The sequence below is a fragment of the Oryzias latipes genome, chromosome 21 (genome assembly GCF_053564925.1).
Source record: "Oryzias latipes strain Hd-rR chromosome 21, Olatipes_Hd-rR_3.1".
NCBI classification, from domain to species: domain Eukaryota; kingdom Metazoa; phylum Chordata; class Actinopteri; order Beloniformes; family Adrianichthyidae; genus Oryzias; species Oryzias latipes.
This window is the reverse complement of record NC_136257.1, coordinates 21,028,102-21,049,360: the sequence shown is the minus strand read 5'-3', so window position 1 is coordinate 21,049,360 and position 21,259 is coordinate 21,028,102. Positions and strand designations below refer to the sequence as shown.

Below are 21,259 nucleotides of genomic sequence, written 5' to 3'. Positions count from 1 at the left end.
GTTCATTCATCTTTAGGGAGATTTTTTTTTTAAAGACTGAAGTTTTGAAGCAACTAATGCATGAGTCCATTTTCATTTTTGTCACTTTTTGAGTCAGAAAGATCAGACTCTCAGTGTGTCTTTCAGCAGTAGCAAGAAAAGGGGCCGCCCACAATACGATGGTAACCACAATGGTCAATATTGAATGAAAACACCTTGTCTCTAAAGGTCTTTGACCTGTCTCAGCTACACATGTGAAAAAATAGCCTGTCTTATGAAAAATCTGGAAAGAAAAATGAAATCCTATACAAAACTCAGAACATTACAAGCAGAATTGTTTGGTCTGTATCAAAATTTGTTATGTTAGATTGAAGATGCAGTTCCTTTGACAGGGGACAACTTACCTGACCTCTTGTGCAGCCCAAACAAACAGGTTTTCCTAAAACGGATCCGTGTCAGTGAATTGGTGGTTTTGTTCTAAAATGTAAAAACAAACAGACAATCTAGACTAAATAATGAAAGTAAATGTCAAAGTATATTCCTTTGCTTGTCTAGTCAAGAAAAAGGCGAAAGTCTAGAATCAATTTCTGTCAGTTTATTGTCATTACTTATTGTAATTGGTGCCATATCAACAAGAGAAAAACTGCATACAACTACTCAACCTTTTAATTACATTTACAGTTGCCGTGGGTGGAGCAGGAAGTGGGGAGAGGTGCACACAGAGATGAGAGATGCAGGAAAAACACACAAGCAAACAAACACTTCCATATTGGGAGGGCGGGGCAACTAGGCAGCAGAAGGGCAGAAGGCGAGACTAACCACAAAACTGTTAAAAGAAGAAACTAGTTTAGCCAAACACTGTATCCTAAAAGATATAACAGGAAAAAGTGACTGAGTTCATACAGTCAATTATTTTTTGAGTGTTTTTTTTCAATGTTTCAAGATTTTTCCTTTTTTTTCTCTTTTTTTGTCTAATTGCGTCATTCCACACTTTGAAGCAAACACATTCAGATACTGCACTGTCCTTCATTAAAACAGAATCTGCACCAAACGCACACATACACCCAAAGGCACGCACACCAGCAGACGCACAACATCTCTCGCTAAATATAACACACTGAAGCATCTTTCCCTGCGGCTCAGACAGCAGTCAGTCCTGACTGGTGCAACGTCAGCCCGAACCGGCAGAGATGTGTCCTGCACCGTGAAGACATTCAAACCTTAAAAGCTTTTCTCCTCTGGATGGGTGTTTCGTGAGCTAAGAACCTGGCATCGTCATTGAACCGCTGCGCAGATCCACCGACGATTGACAGGACCGACTACATTCCCAAACAGTAGCTGTCTGACATTTGTCACCAAGCATTACACTGTAAAACTATCAACTACAAAACATGAACTCTGTTGGCCTTTGTCCAATAAATGAGGAAATAACTTACTAAAATCCAGTTTTTTTCTTAATACAAAATAGCCTTTTGGATATTCCAATCCATACATGCTCATTATAACATGACCTAGTTGTTGCACAAATACAGTTTCAGACTGTTTTTAGTCTTTTTACTCCCTTTGAAAACGTCTCAAGGACCAGTAGATGGCAAATAACTTGTAGTTTATACATGTTTCTACATATATTTATATATATTTATATATTTACGTGTTAAATATTTGCTGAATGACAAGAATGACTTGCAGCAGGTTGCTTGGTTTTTTTTAAGTGATCTGGTGTCCATGCATGTTTACTGAGGAGGATAAAGGGCGTTCAGGTCACATGATCTGATGTTTAGAGTAGAAAAAAAAGGCTGTAGCTTCTTTAAAACACTGATCCAAAATCAGTAAGGCCGGTGATTGGTCTGCTCCGTCTCATAGACCTCTATACAACTTCAAACTAAAACAGCGAGAACAACAAAAAAGGAGATACACCCATCGAATCAGTAAAAAGCCGGTTTTTAAATAAAAATGAATACAATAAATAGATCTAAATACAGCAGCTCTTAACTAAAGTCTCTTAGAGTTGAAGGACAGATCACAAAATAAAGACGTGTGGAGGCCAAAGTTAAGCTTGTAGTGGGGGGTGAGCAGCCTTCTTGGTCAGAGCAGGAGAAGAGATCAGAGTTTGGTGGGTGTGGGTGTGGGTGGTTGGGTTGCAATGCAGAATCCAGACATCAGTGTTCACAAGCCCTGCTTGGCCAGGGCTGCAGTGACGTCATCGGCCAAGGTTGCTAACTGTGGTGACTCCAATATGTTGAGACTGCCGGAAGATGACAGGTGGCTCTGCCGAAGGGGGTTTGGGGACACTGAGCCGGACAAGCCGGGTGACTGGACGACAATCTCTGCCCCGTGGTCCACCCGGGCTTTTGCGTGGTCCCGAAATGTCAACTTGTGGCTCTCAATCTGATGAAGGCAGGTGGCACAATGAGAGAATCAGACAAGAGTTTAACCATTAGAACGGCTGCAAAAAGTTGCTGGCTGTTCTACTTACCAGGCGTTACTATGTATGAAATTCCTTTGGGTAAAGTTTTCATAAAAGATTAGCGATCTACTTTGTCTTCACTTCATAAACTTCAACTAACAGATTGAAGTAAAGAAAAAGTCAAACATAGATCACACAAACCAGAAAATAAAATCTTGGTATGGCTTTTAGATCCCACTTGACAAATTTGACATGTTTTCACAAAAAATGCATTGGTAGAAAATGCACCGACACTCACCATGATGCGACCTCCTCCGGGAACATGATGAGCATTTTCCAGGGATCCAATCTTAGCCTGGGCTTTGTCTTTGAAATCCAACTTCACGCTCTCTATGCGCACATTACCGCCCCCTAGGAAAAAGCAGAGCAAAACTAAACACTGGAACTTTGCTCTAAAGACCCACTCAAATCCTCTTTTGATCTATTACTAACACGTTCCCAGTGGTCTTTTAATTTTGATAATGCAGTTTTCAGGCAAAATCAAAAAACTTTTGTGGCTTTCTAGGACACCGTTTTTTAAGCCAAACTCGCCAATGATTTGTGGGTGGGGACTCCAATGATATCCCATCAGCTTGTGGCCTGTCGATTGTGGTTTTTACGTTACAACTACAAGCTTTTTTTCAGAGGAACTTTTTCGTCTGCTTCAGATTCACAACAAATTGAATATAGAAATACTCAGAAATACAATTTTAAGCTTCATTTCTTTATCACAATAACAATGCTAAACATGTTAAAAACACCAAAAACACATTTATTACATTTTAAAACACAACTATTAAAAATATACACCAGCAGATGGAGCTGCAAACACAAGAAGCCGCTTCCTTAGAACTGAGAGCATTTCAATTTCCAGATTTTAGTTTGTATTGATAGAACACTCCACATCCTCAAAGCACTTTTTGTTTGAACTTATTTAAATAAATTAGTTAAATAAAGTTTATCTTTTTATGGCATTTTTTTTTAAAAAAGAAAACACTAACACATTGACTTATATTTGATGCATACAAGTGTTAATTTTTTTTTATTTTTTTGACACATAAAGCTGTACAAAAATTTGCTTATAGGCCTATGGATTTTATTTTGAAATGTTGTCTTATTTCAGATACAGCGGAAAAACAACGTGAAGTATAATTTAAAGATGAGTAAACAAAAGTGCAGTGGGTTTTTTTTAAAGCTTCCATCCTTAACCCTACAGCTGTCATTTCCGGCTCATTTCATTGAGTCAGAAACCTTTCCACCACAACCTAAATTACATTTACAGCTCCCTGCAGGTTTCATGAAACCCAATTTATCAGCACCTCGCTTCACACTCACATAACCAAGGTAAAACGGCACAAAACACAGCAATGCTGCCAGGAAGAAGAAACACCTCCCACAGTTGGCCACCTGTGGACAGACCCGTGGAGCTGTCAATCCACATGCAGTCCATGACTCGATTCCACTGCTGCTGTTCTCTCAGCTCGACTGGATGCTAAAGCGTGTGGGAGCAACAGCTGACTGGTTCTCAGGGCATGCAAAATACTTTTGTTTTGTTATCAACAAATCTGTACAATCTGTGGAAATAAGTGATACTGCATCTGAAACTTCTTAAGAATGCGTTTTAAATTTCGTTACTAACTGTTGTTTGTGTAGGAAACATTTTTGTCTTACTTTGGTTAGCGCAAAACTTCCACTAATAAAAAGGCGTGACTTATCCAGATGTTTATAACTTAAAATAAATTATTAATATAATTATTATCACTATTATTATTATTATTATTATTATTAGTAGTAGTAGTAGTAGTAGTAGTAGTAGTAGTATTTTTATTATTATTAGTAGTAGTAGTATTTAAATCCCAACATATACATATTTTACATGTTTGTACATCCATATTTTTGATAACGCTCGGAAATACTAGTTAATATTTGATCGTAAGTTTTAGGTTGGGCCACTACTTTAACAAACCTTTAATATATTAAATCCTATTTTTTAAATGTTAATAGCTATCAACTTCTATTCTAGTAAATCTACAAACGAAACTTGAAACTTTAAGCAGTATAATAAGGTTAATTTCTTTGGTACTTTTTCTGTTTAAAAAAAATAAATGTAAACAAAGATTTGTCTAAGTTGTAACTTATTTTATCATTTATATTATTTTTTGAATTTAAAAAAAAAAAATTCAAAATAGATTGAATTCTGTATCAAGCCCCTTTAATCAGCACTATCTGTCCCGTAAACAGCCAAAACTGCTGTTTATCTAAAGATTTTCATTGAAACCATGTAAAAAAAAAATATGGAAAAACTCAACAGCCGCAGCCCCTCCTCTCTAGGACCCTCTACGGGCCCAGACAACCTAGAAACCCGTACTGGTCAACCCCGATTCGGGTGCCTGTGACTACACTGCCGCTCAGCTCTATACATTACCTGGTCGATGATGTATATTGTCTAGAGAGCCACACTTGGAGGTCACATGACTCAAGTCAATCTTCTTGTTCTGAATTTGCACCTGTAAAAGACACAACAGGAAACAGGGTCAGCTATCACAGTCTACACTCCATCTGAACTCCTCTTTGCTCAAAAGCCATTATGACTTACAAAACTTTAACTACAGCTTCTAATGGGAGTGAAAAGTTGTCGTTGCTTTCCTTTCAACACAGCTCTATCTAACTGTGTGCTATTAGCCGGCCGGAAGCTGACGTTACATAACAGCCTTTGTGCGCAGCTTTGAGGAAAATTGCAAGCGCTACACTTCAGCCACTTCCTGTTTAGAAAGCATTACGTCGGATTTAAGAAAATCCTATTTAAGCAAAAAAAAATCTAAAGCTTCAAAGCTTAAAGATTCTAAATAAACAAAAATAAGTGATTATTAAGTGTCAAATGAGATTAAGCATGGGCAGAGAAAAAATTGTCATAATAGAAGGCAGTTATGAGATTTAGCTAGTCATCAGATATGACAAACTTCAATTTGACAGAAGGAATTGAGTTTTAACCTTAAATGTACTATTTTACAGTAACAAAACATTTGCCAAAAAAGATGGAAAAGCTGTAAGTTGTGCCTCTTTTGCATATTATGCTTCATTTTTCCTGTTATACAATAACAGTAGATGCATCCCTGTACAATAGGAAATGAAATAAATGAGCAAAAATATTCACAAAAATATACTGATATATTTATACCGTTAATTTCTATGAGTTAGGATATTTTATGACTAAACTCCAGCAATGTTTGATTAAAAACAGGAATCCTTGAGGCTTCTTTCCTGCACTTCTCTTATGTTGAACCAAAGTTGCATTGGACCCTTTCATTACCAGTCTCGCACCCCTTTGTGTGCCTCTCCTCCCACTGTGGCGAATTGTGAGTCACCAAATTGCCACACAGACACTTTTGCTTGTTAGCAAATTGCACATCTGCAGAAGTACAGGCCTTTCGTGTCTCTGTCAAGTGCTGAAGGAGGAGACAGTGATCCTTTAGCATCACAAGTCCCAAACCAGCCTGGTAAAAGAGGTGTCGATGAAGAGGAGTGATAAGAAGAGCACTCGCTCTGTGGAGTGAATGCTCGACACACAACAAAGGAGGGAGAGAAAGGCTTAGAAGCAAAAGACAACTGACCACCAACATATCCCGATTAGTGGCAAATCCAGCTTCACACTGGAGGTGAAACCCTGCAGCAGCAGATGTGAACACTGGCGCGCTCCTAAGGCTTTAATATGCTCCTGATATCCAGGTTTGTTTGTTGTGATCCCTGCTGCTCTGGACAAACATTCTGCAGAAACATTCACTCTCCTGATAAATACATCCCTGCATGTGCTGCTGAACCAGCTCTGATGGAGCACTAGATTAGCGAAGTGCACAACGTGTGACAGATTTCCAGCCAAGTCCCTGAGGTTTCAGTTTAAAGCTAACTTTCTTTCCACCATGAACAACTTTTAACACTTAACTCCACCATCACATGACTCCACTGCATCTTTTGAAAGCATGACTGAAAAACTTAGATATTCTTTTAGGATGTTCTGATTTACTGACTTCACATTGACTTGTCCAGCTCTGACTGTATGGAGGAAAAGATCACTAATTAAAAAAAAAAGCAAAACTGCTTTATGATGTTCAGTTATCAATTGTGAATTAGATATAAATTTCAAATTCAACAAGTCTTTTTTTTTACAAATTCACATTGCAAATTGCACTTTAAAAGAGAAATTGCCTCTTTTTTTTAAATTGATAGTAAATGTGATGTAAAAAAATGCATTTGCAAATGTTTTCATGACTGAACTTGCAAATGACAGATTTACAAACAGATTTAAAATTGCATTTTCAAATACAGAACCAAATCAAGGACGTAGCCATGACAGCATGACGCATGCACAGCAATGTAACCAATCAGAGACCTGGACACATTCAAGTACCAGTTTCCCTTTTCCCTCTGCTTTCAGGCCCCTGAGTGTCACACAAAAACTATAAGGAGAAGCTGAAGGATTCAGCACATTGGTTTACAAAGCGGATTTGAAAATGTACCAAATACAAGGAAAACAGAGAAGGTAATTTCCCTTTTAATCTATGAATGGGGGTGTATTTTTCAGTTACATAAAGTATTCCTTAAAATTTGGTTCTGCTTTAAGAAAATGTATTTGCAAATGGAATTGTAAATTCTAATCTACAGCAAGAATTAAAAAATACAAAATTTGATATGTTTTGATATGTAAAGTTAATCAAAGGAAAAAAGTCAAAATGCTAAAAAAAGTTTGACAAATCAGATAATTTTTTCATTAAATGTATCTGTCTGAGAAAACTCCTCAATTAGTTGGGCCTATGTCTCTGAAATTCTCTTAATAATTAAAAACCGCATATTTGAAAAAGTAATTGCTATTAAAATATATACATATTTTTAAAGAAACTTCTTAAAAGGCATTGGTTGCATTTGTTGCTTTAGCCGAGTTTTAAAAGAACAAATTTGTTTTCTCTGAGCAATCTTGTTTTTTATAAAAAAAAGATTTTTTAAAAATACAATAAAAAAACTGTTTGGACAAAAAGGCTTAAACCTACTTCTAAAATACTAAACTAAAATACCCAACACATAATTATGTATTCCTAAATCACCATCATCAAGGTTTAGAATTATCAGAAGCAAAACCCCAATTATGAATTTTAACAGTGATTATTACACTTAATTTAAAAAGCAGGGGAAAGAAGGAGGATCAGGCTACTAAAAAAAAAATGATACAGAACTGAGTCACTCAGAAACTACATGAACACGTCTATGCACAAACACAAACCTGACTAGGAACTATCTCTTTAGTCTCAGAACTTGACTTTACATACATTGGATTTGCGGGCAGAGTGCTTCAGATTATCCTCAGAGCTGCATTTTGATAGCGACAAATGACCCGAGTCCAGCTTCTTGTTTAAAATTTGAATCTATGAAAAAATAAAGAGAAAGTAATGGCATCTTACCCAGATGTTTAAAAACTTAAAGAAAAGTGTGATAAAGAAGATTGCTCCAAGGCGACAATCTTCAGGTCTTCTTAGCAACATTTTAATCAGCAGTTATTTTCTTAGTGGTTCTCAAAAAAACACCAAAAAGTGTCATGTGATCCAGTGACGTGGTGTACCAGCAGATCTTGGGTCCAGGTCACACTGTGTGCTGCCAGCAGACAAAAAGAAAAGGAGATGGCACGCAGAACTCTCCTCCACACCAAGGAGCCTCTGTGTTTGGTCTCTGCTGGCATGTGCTGGTCCTTGTTTTGCTAAGAGGACAACCAGTGTGCAGGTCAGTGACAGTGAGGCTGGCAGGGAGACTCACAACTGCATCAGCAGCAGCTGTCTAGGGAACTACCACAACCTTGGAGTTGACAGGGAGGCACAAATCACAGGGCGGCTGGACTTTAAAGGTTTATTCTAGAAGACATTTTGCTGCTCATTTAAGTTGTTGGTTCAGCTCTCTGATGCTACGTTCACACCAGGCTCGGAAATGTGTGTTCCACCGACCACTTCCATTGAAAAGTCTAAGTAAATGCGTAAATGCGTGAATGCGCATTTCGGGCTTCCGCATTCAAAATTCTTGATCCACACGTCACAACGCAATTTATTAAGTTTGTTTTCGGGCTCTATGTACAAATGCGTGGCAACTGAACGCACGCAAAAAGTTAAACCAGATAAACTGTGACCAATCAGGGACTTGGATTAGGCAGTGATTTATGGATAGCATCCCTTATAAATCACAGATGTGCCAACCGTTTCAACATTGATCACAGAGGACAAATTAATAATTGCAGTTTGTGCCCAACTAGAATTATATGACGCAAGTCTTTCATTTATCAGAAAAGTGCTGTGAAGGAAAAAGCCTGGAGAAAGATTCACATATGCTAGTCTTGGTTAGTGACAGTCAAGTGTGAATACCATCCAAAAAGCACGTTCTTGAACGCGCATCACATGCCTGGTTTAGAATAACAGAATCCTGCAATAAAACACCCGGAATGATGGAGAATCCTCACAGACAAAGGGAAGCACAAAGTGTCTGAAAAGGAGTAATTTTCTAAATTACCCCAGATAAACGAACGCTGTTTAACATGTAATGATTGTGTGATCATCAAATTGTATACAAAAGTAAAATAGCATTGCATGATTTGATTTTTTTTTAAGTATTTAGGAAAAAAATTTAAGTAGCCATTGTAAAGCTGAAACTCCAGTTTTCCTTTTCATTCTGCTACTTTTTCAGGCTAAATGGTCCAAAAGTGATGGAAGGAAGCCTTATGAATAATGAATGTAGATCATTTTGTTTTAAATGAGCAGATAAACCTAATTCATGTATTATGAATCAAGTCTTTCATTTGTTCTCGTCACGGTACGGGGGTTTGACAGTGTTTTTCTTTTAGGTGTCACTGTGTGAGAGCCGCCCATCCTATCAGAACCCTTTTTGTATTTGCATTTTTATTCTGTTTCTAGCAATTACTGCTGCAAGAACAGCTAAAGGGAGGGTCATGATTCCACTTTTGGGACAAAAACAAAATCGCCTCGTCCACCTTTAAGCAAATTTTCTGACTGATCCTCTGAGAAAACACCTGCATTCGCTCTCGCACTTTTATTGGGTCGCTGTACCTTCAGAGAAAACTTCCATGTCAACTTTATTTTCCAGCTTACAGCTCAACAATCTTTTCTCTTATTTTGACGAAGAAAATGACTACTTTCCTACAGTTCTAATGAGGCCGTCACTGAAGATCTGATGACCACACACGCCGCTGTTTTCATCACAAACTCTAGTTAGAACAAGACATTTGTCAGGCAGAGAGATGAAGCCCGTGTGCCACTCTGATAATGCAGATACTGCAGCGCTATGGAAACAAGATTTCACAAGCTGGCAGAGCTGTCGTCCAAACTTCCTCAACGCACACTGCTCTCAGCTCCTTTGTTCAGACGGACATCAAATTTGTCTAAGCAAGGCAATTCAGAAATTTTCCAATACAGGATGAGGAAGGAAAACAGGATTGTGGGAGAAGAAATGGATGAGCTAGTTCAAGTTTGACATGAAAAATGTAAAAAGAACAGAAACACCACCTGTCCTCCTTTGGGCTGATACTTGATGTTTTCTGTGGAGCCAACCTTGGACTTGATATTCTTGAAGTCCGGAAGTGGTTGGTTGATGATGCGGAGCTGCTTGGGTGTAGTTGCTGGGGATTTAGGTGGGGTGTGAAGAATAGCTACTTTCCTCTCCTGGCAAATCAAACTGAGGGAGCGTGGGGTCCCTCTGGAAGATGAGGAGTAACTCGGAGGGGTTCCAGGGGTGATGGCTGTGGAGCCTGGAGTGCGTGGGGTGGAGTGACCACTGCGAGCCGAGCGGGAGCGCATCGATTCTGTGACTATTATGGTGGAATACAGAAGCACAAAAGCTCAACTATTTGATCTTTACTATATTTAATTTGTACAGTTTTAAATTATTAATTAGTCAATTAAATTATACACTTTTAAGAACTTTCTTTACCTGTCATAGTGGGGGCTCGTCCTATCCGGTGCTCTGCTCTCATCTCTGTGCGTAATGCTAAAAACAACAAAAAATAGGGAGTTCGGGGAATTTTCATCTAAATCTCAATTTGCAAACAAATAAAAGTTTGGTTAAAATTTAATACATAAGCATAAAATGGTTAAAATATCAGATCACAGGTTTGTCTCACACAGAAACAACAGAACAGTGAAATCCACCATGTTGGTTTAGTAAAAGACTTGCCAAATATTGAGTCCAATAAAAATAAAATTGTCAAATAACAAAGATAAACATGTATTAAAAAATAAATAGTGTTTTTTTTGTTCAGACAAAGACCTAAAAATGGCAAATTACTTGACTTTTCACATTTCTTTTATTTTTCAAGTTTTTGTAATTTCATATACGATTACGCACACATCTGAAGAGATTCTTATGAAGAGAATGATTGTTATATATACAAAGGCAGATTTACCTTACACCAAATGTAACTTTGTTAAGATCACTACTTAAAGACCCACTCTGAGGAAAAATTGTGTTTTTACATGTTCTTGTGACATTTTTCTCACGTTGGAGGACGTTTATGAATAAATGAAATTAAGCTTAAAAATGCACTTCTGAGTACTTCTTTTATCTAAATCATTGTGAATCAGGAGCAGACGGAAAAATAAAAAAAAGTTTGTCTGTGCAACGTAAAAGCTACTACTGCAAACCACAAGCTCACTGCTCCGCTCCATTCTGATGCATTTACTTGAAGATAAATACATCTTTAAACATTTTTCTTTTCCTCGTCTGAGGTGGTATCCGACTCAAAACTGTACAGCTGGACAGCTCCAATATTGCTTACCTTTTTTTTTTGCACTGGTAATGTTAGGTTGGGGTTGTGGGGGGGGGCTATGAGCTAGTGGAGAGTGTGTAAACAGATAGATGTCAGGATGTGGGGATGGGCATACTCCACATCAACAGTACTTGTAGTTGAACCTGTACCTGTACTTGGCTGTGGACCCTACCTCTGGCTCGTCTCGAGCCCCCAGCCATCCCCCCACTCATCTGGATGAAGCCCATCTGCTGGACTATTTAAATATGTAGTTGTAGAGTTGGATAAGCAAATTCTGTCTAAGAGTTCTGGTACATCGCCTGTCCGTCCTGGAGGAGGATCCCTCCTTCATGTGGAAATTACTGAGGTTTCTTCTTTTTTTCCGGAAACAATTTGTATTTTTTTAGGAGTTTTTCCTAGCCGTAAAGGAGGGTCTAAGGGCAGGGATGCCCTGTTTAGTTTAGTCTGGTTAGTCCAGTTAAGCCAATACCTATTGAATTCTGTGACTTTATGTTCTTTATAATTCGTGTTTATTACACAATTACGGGTATGAAGCCCATTGAGATGACTTTTGTTGTAAATATTGGGCTATATAAATAAAACTGAATTGAATTGAATTGAACAGTCCCTCCTACAATTCAGAGGTGAATTTCTGATGAACTCCCACTGATCTGCAGAAACTATGTCCTAGAAAACTACACAAGCATATAATGGTAGAATTATCATTAAAAGACCTCTGGAAACATTTTGAAAATAGATCAAATGATGATCGAAGTGGGACTTTAACACATTTGCATTTTTTACATTGTTTTTGCATTGTTTTCAATAGTTTTATCTATTTCTGATGTAAGGGTTTTTAAAAGGTTGTCTCCTCCATGTTTGACAGTTCATGTCACACTTCTTGCTCCCTAAAAAGGTTACTTTAAATATTCTGAAATAAATTACTTTGGAGAAACAATACCTTTATATTTTTTTCCATCAATTGAGTCCCTTTGATTTAGTTTATTAGGATCATTTTAAAGAAGGCAATTTGTGTAAAAGCACTGTGAAAGGAGAAATAAAGAGCCTACATGTTGGTCGACGGGGAGCCGTGGAGCCTGAACTGGTGACGGAGGTCGAACTCTCCTCCATCTCAAATCTGCGAGCCAGAATCGAGGCATGGCGTGGCACCGAGGATCTCTTAGCCGGGCTTCGTGATCCCCCATCCTGATGTTCAGCACACACAAAAGAATGCAAACATTTAACGGTTAGCCGTTATCACCCTGTGCTCGAGGACTTTTAATAAAAGACGACTCCTGGAATCACATCAACAGCCTTCCAGCCACATACCTCAGTGATGTTACCCTTTAAATCTGCTGAGCCATGCAGCTTTGTCAGGGGAAACTGAAGGCTATCTAACCTGGCAGCAGGAGCTCTGGATATGTAGGTTGGAATCTTTGTAAGAGTGAAGTGATGAGGATGACACTGAGATGGTGCACGGATGGTTCCATGATTGAACAGCAAACACAAACAAGTAAACAAAGGATTACTTGTGGATTACTTGTGATCTTTCTGAGATGACAAATGAAATGCCCACACTAGATCTAAAGGGTTTAGCATTTAATTACCCTTAAGAAATGTATGTTTTTTTTCTTGTTTCATCTAAACAAAAATTAAGAAAGCAATAAAATATGACACACAAAGAACCAATAAATGGAAGATGAGAAGGAATGGAGTTTTCTCTAAAGGTGCGTTACTAGATTGTTAACGGGCATTTATGCTCTGCCGTTAAGAGAAATGACATTCAAAATAAAGGAAAAACTCTGGTATTTTTGACACAATAACTGTCATTACCATGGTGGAGGAGTAAAATGGAGTCACGACCACAGCTGCTGGAGAAATGTCAAGGGGGGGATTCAACACCCACTCAGGAAAAGAAAACACTCTGACTAGATCTGTCTTCGTAGCGGCAGAAAACAACATTTAACATGGCAATTTTTTTTATGCCATTGTTTTAAAAAGTTTTAACAATTATCATCATTACAAAGAAAGAATTATGCCATTATTGCACCAAAAAAAATGTACTTTGTATTTATGAGACACAAAAATACTACGGTAAAACTGAAACAATACTTATCTGAAGCATTACTAGAGCTGATTCAGTTTAAATGAATTTTAGTCATTTATCTTTAATTATTCATCATTTTGTTTTTCTTTACTTTGATTGGTTTTAGTGCCAAAGATCCTGTTGGTGTCCGTTTGCTGTACTCACCGATACTCTGTCATGAGATTGCCTGGCGACGCTGAGAGGCCGGCGGCTGTCTGGTAGAGTCTCTGAAGGACAAGAAAAAATGGTGCTCCTGAAGCCTTCAAGTGTTCTTTGACTTTTGAGAACTAAATCCTTTTGTTCGAACGGTTATAATAATGTAAAAAGAAACCAGGATTCTAGAAGAATTTCTCATCTTCCCACCATTTCTTAGTAAACACCTAAAAATGAGTTTGATGAGACTCTGTTGTTGCCACGGATTGATTAGCTAATGTAAGATTTTCAGTGTATAACAGAATGCATGAGAAGAATGCCAGAGCATCTATTTTGCAAGGAGATCCTCATCTATAATAACTTATGGGAAAAAGAGCAATTCTAAGCATTGTTTTAGGCTTCAGATAAGAATAAAATAGAATAGAATAGAACAATGTCATTTTTGAAAGCTGTTGTTACACTGAATGATTTCTCCTGTATTTTTAAACTTCAAAATAACGCAGGAAGATGCAATCGTAATTTAAAGTGAAAGGTGAAAGTGGACAGTCTTATATTAAACCCTACAGTTTAAAAATAATGTATTTATTGAATTCTTGTTATAAATTCTCTATTTTACGAATTATTTTTTCCTCAATGTTTTCTCTGTTAAAGCTCCTGGTGACACTGAGGCTGTGTCCGAATTCTTTCACTACTATGATGTACTATATAATGCATCCGCCATTTTGTAGTGCAGTCTAAATCTACAATTCGAAAATCCAGTGCCCTAGAAATTTCCCAGAAGTCTCTACGAAAAACCAGTTTGCATTGATGCTCACAAGGCTGGGGGATTTAGACCATAATGTAATTTTTATATTTTGTTTTTTTTCTTATGTATTTTTTTATAAACCATCCAAGTTTTCATCTTTAGAACACAGTGGATTTGTAAAAAGCCTTCATAAAAAGTTCTTATTTTAATAGGTTTTTACTTCGGGAAACCAGTGAAATTATACTTGTCATTTTTAAAAAAAAAAGTGTAGTTTGCATTGTGTCTGAATTGCTTTCAAAACCCAGGGCACTAGATAGTCCAGTACTATGTCTTTTCTTTTTGTAGCTAGGGAGTAAGAAGGGAATCTGAACATAGCCTCAGCTTCCTCGAGTCTAGTGGAATTTTGATCCATTTTAAATCCATTACAGAGCAAAGCTGCAAAGATTTGAAAAAAGCTTCAAAAGATGCTATATTTGCTCAAAATAAACACATCTGAAAAATAGTGTAAATCTCTGTGAACTGTTGCCTTATTTTGTTTGACATTTCATCCAGGAGGTTTCGTGAACCAGTGCCATAAAAATAAAAAAATAAAAAACATCTGACTGTAATGCCCTATTACTGTGTGATAGGTTAAAAAGACCAAAGGGGAGCAGGTTTGGTGCTCTGCTGAACACTGAAGCACTGCGCTTTGACAGTGTCGTCTGGAGTCTAACAGGAGTGTCATTCAGCTCAGGTCGACACACTTTTTATATTGGCTAAGAGAATCAACCTCTTCAAAAAAAATTGGTCATATCGATAAAGAATAGAAATGTATTAAGGTGTCCTATTTTATTTTTATTTTTCACACAACCATATGTGCTTCCTGAACAAATTTATCCATAAATGAGTATTTTAATTTAGCATTTCTGCTTCTGCCAGATTCTGTGAGAGCAAGTTGTTTCCGGTGTAAAAGCTTTGTTCTTCAAAGACTTGGCGCATGAAAACACATATAATGGGGGATTTAGAATTATGCAAGGCATCTTCCGGAACATAATCTAACTGGGGCAATGTGGGAGTGCAGTGGGCTTTTTTTATCTGACACAAAATTCAGTCTGTCAAGGGAATATAAGCTCTGCTAAGGCTTTGGGACAGCAGGTTGATTAGACTCAAACTTATGAATGCACAAAGAAAAACAGATTATTAATTGCTTGATTAAAGAAAACTAAAAAAAATGCAAATATAAAAAAGAGGATTTAAGATTTCCTGGAGAGAAAAATTAGTAGTCAAACAAAAAATTACCCACTCACATAAAATCAGTGTCACCTTTGTTTTAATCCCACACTAAGACACAGACGTATAAACAACAAAAAAATAAAAGAATTGAACAAAAAAGCACATCCAGCACAGATAAGGAAAAAAAAACGTGTTTTATTGAAAGCAAAAATGCAGAATTGCAGACAAAAATAAACAAAACTCCAAACATAAACATTGAAAAAATATAATACAATGAAAGCGGATGTGATACATTGATGCCTGTTGTCACCTGTGTGCCTCCTTCTGGGACAGGAGTGGTGCTGGGCGGGCCGCGTCTGGCGAGCTGCTGGCTTTATCGAACTCCTCTTGGATGGAGAAAGACTCTGAGTCTCCACTTTTTTGGTGAGCTCAGTTTTTCGTAGTATAGCTACATAATGAAACGAAACAAGGCCAAGTGATTAAAACAGAAATATGCAGCAGTAAGCAGAAATAAATGCTGAGTCATGTCATAATGGTTGGTGGTAAAAACCTTTAGAAACTTAGCTAATAAAAATGAATAACAGTAGTATTAAAACAAAGTCAATTGAGCCCTGTAGACAGACATTTTTACCAATATTTCTGCATTTCCACATTATGAATGTTGGAACAGACCATTGCAGGATTGATTTAAAGACCCACTCTGTTCTTTTTTTTCATCTACTTTAAAAGTATTCCCAGTGATTTTTTATGATTCATTAGAATTAGAGCTAAGAGCTCTCTGTTCACAGCCCCTCACACCCCCAACCTAACATTACTGGTACAATATTGGAGCCATCCAGTCATACAGTTTTGGGCCAGATGCCAAAATCTATATACTCTTAGAATTGCAACCCTGCTATAGCACATATAAGAGGGGTTTCCTTATCATCTTTCAACTCCTGCATTTTTTTGTCTGCTCCAGATTTAAAATGATTTGAATAAAGAAACATTCAGGGAATGCAATTTTGAGCTAAACTTATTTTTAGAAGTTCTCCATCATTAGAAAAGTCCCACAAGAACATGATAAAACACCAAAAACATGATTTTCATTGGAGTGGGTCTTTAATTAAAACAGGTCTGTCTAACTTTGGGTTTTCAGGTCTGCCACCCTCCCTGTTTTCTAGATGTCTCTGCTTTCTGCTGATTTACTGACTCAGGGCTGATTTACACTGGTCAATTTGCAGTTCCTTTTTGTTACGGTGACACAAAAATATAGAATGTTTATTAGTCAATCACCAATCAATGATTGTCTCTCTGCAACGCAACAAACTTTGTGCGAGAATTCTATTTCCAGTCCGTTGACCTGTCAATTTTGCAGCAAAATGTCTGAGAAAATAAAAACAGGTTCAGGTTTCTAAATAAAACTTTCGTCGTACTTTCAAAATAAAAATGTTTACGATTTTACCACCGGCGCCCATTTTCGCCTTAGACAGTAAAACCATAAGTACATGCTGAGTCATGTTATAACACAAAACATGCTTTTACAAGGAGTCAGTGAGGAAGGAAAGGGCAGAAGGACTGATTGCCAAAGCTTTGGATAAACTAATCGACACGGGGGTGGCAGGATAAACCACTCCTCGGGTAATCAGGGGGAGGTGGGGTGGACCAGAGAAAATGTAAATTAACTGTTGGTCATCGGACGGACTCCCCACGCAACACAAGGGAGACGCACTGCATTCTGACTTATTTAGGTAATCAGCTTTGAGACACAAAGGGAGATAGCAGGGTGATCTTGAAAACCAGATCTGGAAAGTAAAACTGTTTGAAAAGATTAAAGATCTTCCATTTTAGCTGTTGGTGTCACCTTAGAAGCTTTTGGTAAATCAAAGCTGAACTTGCACCACTTTGTGAAAGTATACTACTACTGTCACTTTATCCTTTTCATGCAAATACATGATGACTCCTGAGTGACCACATTCAAAAATCATTAATGATGTAATCATGAAGAGGGTAAAGGTGAACCTTTTTTCTTCTTGACCTCCTCCCTGGGAACATTGACTGGTTCTTTCCGGACAGGTTTGCATTCAGGTGTGAAGACTCGTCCTTTGGCTCGACCTCCTTTGGCTTTAATGGGCCTTTCCTGTTTCTTCTGGTGTTGTGTTTGTTTGATCTGGAGCACAGAGGCCTTTTCAGCTGCTGCAGGCACTTTGGGCAAAGGTTCGATCTGCTCTGTTGCCATACTCTTGTCATCGTCTGACAAATGGGACATTGAAAAGGCTGTTAGTATTTTCAGAACTGACATTATGGCAGAGAAGAATGAATAAATGACATAACATAACAAAAAATAGATCCAACCTTGCGTGTCTACCCAGGAGCTGTCCAGTATGGAGTCATCCACTGTGGTTTCATCTCTGTCATAGCTTTCTGTTAGCCCCTCTGGCTCGATTGACATACCCTCTCTTCCTTGGGAGATGGGAGCAGCATCGAGAACATCATGCACCTCCTCTTGACTTGTCTCCTCTATATCTGCTTCCTGGGCCAACTCGACAGACTCCTCCTCTTCGTCTTCTTCGTCTTTCTGGTCAGCAACACAAAAGGCTTTGTCCTCAGGCGGAGCGGAGAAACGGACGCTGTGCCCCGGTGTTTCCGATTCGTCGATCGTCTGTACGACGGTGATGAAATCATCTTCAACCATCACCACGGATTCGATGGCGCTGGCTTTCTTGGACACGTGCTCGTCTTTCAGGTTCCCAGTTGCGTCTCCTGGCAGAGTATTAACGGCAGCATTTTCCTCCTGCTCTCTCAAGTCCACGTCCACCGAAAGGTCAACTTTCTTTCTTTCCATCTCAGCTAGTTTTTCTTGCAGCTCTTTCTCTAACTTTTCCTTTTCTTCTTCTGTCTTTTCTTTCTCCATTCTTTCCTGTTCCAGTTTTTCCCTTTCCGCTTGCTCCACCTTTTCCTTCTCCTTTTCTTTTCTCTCTCTTTCCTCCTTTTCTTTTAAATCTTTTTCCTCTTTCTCTTTTCTTTCTCTTTCCTGCTTTTCTTTGAACTCCCTCTCCATATTTTCTTTCTTTTCCCTCTCTTCCTTTTCTTTCCTTTTATTTTCCTCCTTTTCTTTCAGCTCCCTTTCCTCTTTCTCTTTTTTTTCCTTTTCTCTAAGCTCCTTTTCCTCTTTCTCTTTCTTTTCCTTTTCCTCCTTTTCTCTCAGCTCCTTTTCCTCTTTCTCTTTCTTTTCCTTTTCCTCCTTTTCTCTCAGCTCCTTTTCCTCTTTCTCTTTCTTTTCCTTTTCCTCTTTTTCTTTCAGCTCCATCGCCTCCTTTTGTCTCTTCTCATTCTCCTCCTTTTCTTTTAGTTCTCCCTCTTCTTTTTCTTTTTCTAATTTTTGCATATTCTCCTGGTCATTTTGCTCTCCTTTCTTTTCCGTTTCTTTCAGCAGTTTTTGATCATGGTCTTCCTCTTTAGTCTTTCTCTTTAGTTCATCTTCCTCTTTCTTTCTCTCTGTTGCTTCTGTGTCTTTTTCTTCCTTTGATTTCCTCTCAGTTTCATCCTTCTCTTCTTTGTGTACTGCTGACACGGGGGAAGCTACTCTCTTCGGGGATCCATACACTTCCTTCTGCCTAAATTTGGATGGTGAGAGCACTGGGGAGAGCAGCTTGTCATCGTCAATGTTGCTCTCCACAGACGAAGTTGGGGAGGTTTTCACAGGTCTTGCAATTCGGTCTTTGGCCATGCCGGTCGACTGGTACGCGTCTTCTGCGTCCACCTCCTCATAAGCTTCTTGGTGGACCAGCTTAACCTTCTCCCGGAGCTCCTGCAGCTCTCTTTCCTCCTCCAAACTGAGAGGCCTATCCTCCATCTCTAGTTTGCGGATCTGCCTCTCATAGTCTGCAATCTCTGTCTCTGAGGCCGACCCTTCACCGCTGCCTTGACGCTCAGACTCACTTCCTGACCTCTCACCTCCTTCTAGAGTCACTGTTACGGTTGGAGTCACAAAAGTCTCACTTAGCTGAGCAGGTGGGGTTTCTGGCACAGACTTCACTGGCTGACTGTTCACCACATCATCTTTTGTTTCGTTATTTGAATCACCTTGATTCTGGTTAATCCTCTCACTGGCATCAGCCTCTCCTATTGGCTCCCCGTGATCTTCCACAGACATATCTCGAACTGCTAATTTCCTCGCCTGCTCAGCCACTTTCTCCTCCAGGACAGAGGGGGTGAAGACTTTTGCAGCTGTCTCAGTGGGGCTGAACACATCTGCAGGAGACGGCATGGGTCCCGAGTATTCACTGAACACACAATATCCCATCTCTTCAAGCTGGCTCTCACTTTTTCTTGCCCCAGGGCTCTGCTCTCCTGACACCAGGCTGGCCATTGGATCATGAGTAAAAGCAGGAACATCTGCTTGACTTGACTTTCGCTTGATGATTTCCGGGTCTGTATTTTCAGAAGCCAGTCTAGAGCGGGTTCCAGCGAGGTCAAGCATCTCTGGCAAGTCTTGTGCCATTGCCGTGCCATTTTTGTAGTTCGTACAGGGCTGAGGGGATTCTGGAGATTTTGGTTCTGGGCTTGTTTTTGGAGGCGGTTCAGCGGTCTGAGGTGGAGATGAGGAGTCTGAGGTGACTGAAGCAGCAGTCTCCAAGATAAGGGGTGGAAATGGCTGAGGTTTATCAACAGATGGTGTTGACACTGGAAGGTAGTTGGCTGACTCATCTAGGCTCCCGCTAGTTAAAGACATGATGTCTGTCGCCAGTGGGGAGAAGTTGAGAGATTTTCCCTGCCCGCTTTGGTCCAGTGCTCCTATGGTGATGTTAAGTGAGTAACTCCTCTGGTCTAAAGCGAGTTTACCGGGCGAAAGCCTGCAATCACCACTCCTATCAGGGGCTGCAAACAGTCCAGTAACATCCGCTACACCTTTTTTAGACTCAGGCTCATCCTTGGCTTCAGCTAGCATGCTGTAGCTCCTCTCCTGAGACCTAGAGTTATCCACAGTGCTCTTTTCAACTGCTCTACTCAGTTCTAAATAACCTTCACTTTTACAGTGCTGAGGTTCTTCAACCTCAATGGCTGACGTTTCAAAATATGCTGACATGCCTGATCTGTCCCCGGCATCTTTCTCCAAGTCCCCTGCTTCATCCTTGACTCCTACAGCAGAGAATTCAGATGGAGCGCCAATACTGCTGAACTCCACCACCTCCACCGATGGCTGCTTTTCCGACACAGTGATTGGCTCCCCGTACGTGGGCTGAAGTGTGAATGACTTGACTAAGTGCTTGTCTTGTTTTTGTACATCTGAATGTACATAGGATGGCATATCCATGGTGGGGCTCTCTGGTACGACCCGTTCACCAGCAAAGAACTCTTGCATTTGGGGCTCGTAAAATTCTTCCGGTCGTTTCTCTGACCCGATGCTGTCAGGGCTCATGGACCCGCTGTCCTGCTTGTCCGATTCCATCTTCAAAGCTGAAAAGACATCTGTAAGTTGACTGTTTCTGCTTCCATGAAAAATATATTTATCGCTAATGCATGCTGTGATATAAATTTATTTCATTTACGCCAAGGACTAGAAAAGCTGTCAGAGTAACAAGCAAAGCTCTCCTTAGAAACTTACAGCACGACACGGCCGTCATAGAAGAACTGCGGCGAGTTTATGGGCATCGCCAAATCACAGATGAGTGAAAAATATGAGATGGAGTAGCGGAACCAGCATGATGCAAGTCTGATGCTGCTGTATGAGAGACAAGTTATGACAGAAGGCTCCATGCATTGAACAACATCTAATGAGAGGCATGTATGTCATTCGTCAAGAATACTGTACAGATTATACAAAAAATTCTCTTTTTAAAAGTTTGTCAGTATTTATAGACTTATAAT

At 39.2% G+C, this 21,259-nt stretch overlaps 1 protein-coding gene across 32 annotated transcripts in view; it reads right to left on the bottom strand.

Moving 5' to 3' along the window:
- Window positions 1–559: 559 nt before the first annotated feature.
- Window positions 560–21,259, bottom strand: part of map2 (microtubule-associated protein 2) — an 84,930-nt gene continuing 64,230 nt past the window's right edge. For 26 of the 32 annotated variants that reach the window (XM_078939894.1, XM_078939905.1, XM_078939913.1 and 23 more), the window contains 11 exons: window positions 17,744–20,848; window positions 17,411–17,641; window positions 15,720–15,857; window positions 13,465–13,526; window positions 12,543–12,677; window positions 12,284–12,419; window positions 10,400–10,456; window positions 9,976–10,277; window positions 4,851–4,932; window positions 2,685–2,797; window positions 560–2,367 (listed from right to left, as the gene is read on the bottom strand). In XM_078939894.1, the coding sequence (XP_078796020.1) occupies window positions 2,146–2,367; window positions 2,685–2,797; window positions 4,851–4,932; window positions 9,976–10,277; window positions 10,400–10,456; window positions 12,284–12,419; window positions 12,543–12,677; window positions 13,465–13,526; window positions 15,720–15,857; window positions 17,411–17,641; window positions 17,744–20,848 (4,583 nt within the window). In that variant the 3' untranslated portion in view covers window positions 560–2,145. Of the gene's footprint in view, window positions 2,368–2,455; window positions 2,542–2,684; window positions 2,798–4,850; window positions 4,933–9,975; window positions 10,278–10,399; window positions 10,457–12,283; window positions 12,420–12,542; window positions 12,678–13,464; window positions 13,527–15,719; window positions 15,858–17,410; window positions 17,642–17,743; window positions 20,849–20,996; window positions 21,132–21,259 lie in introns of those variants that run through there. The other 6 variants (XR_013652884.1, XM_078939891.1, XM_078939919.1 and 3 more) reach the window with 6 other exon arrangements.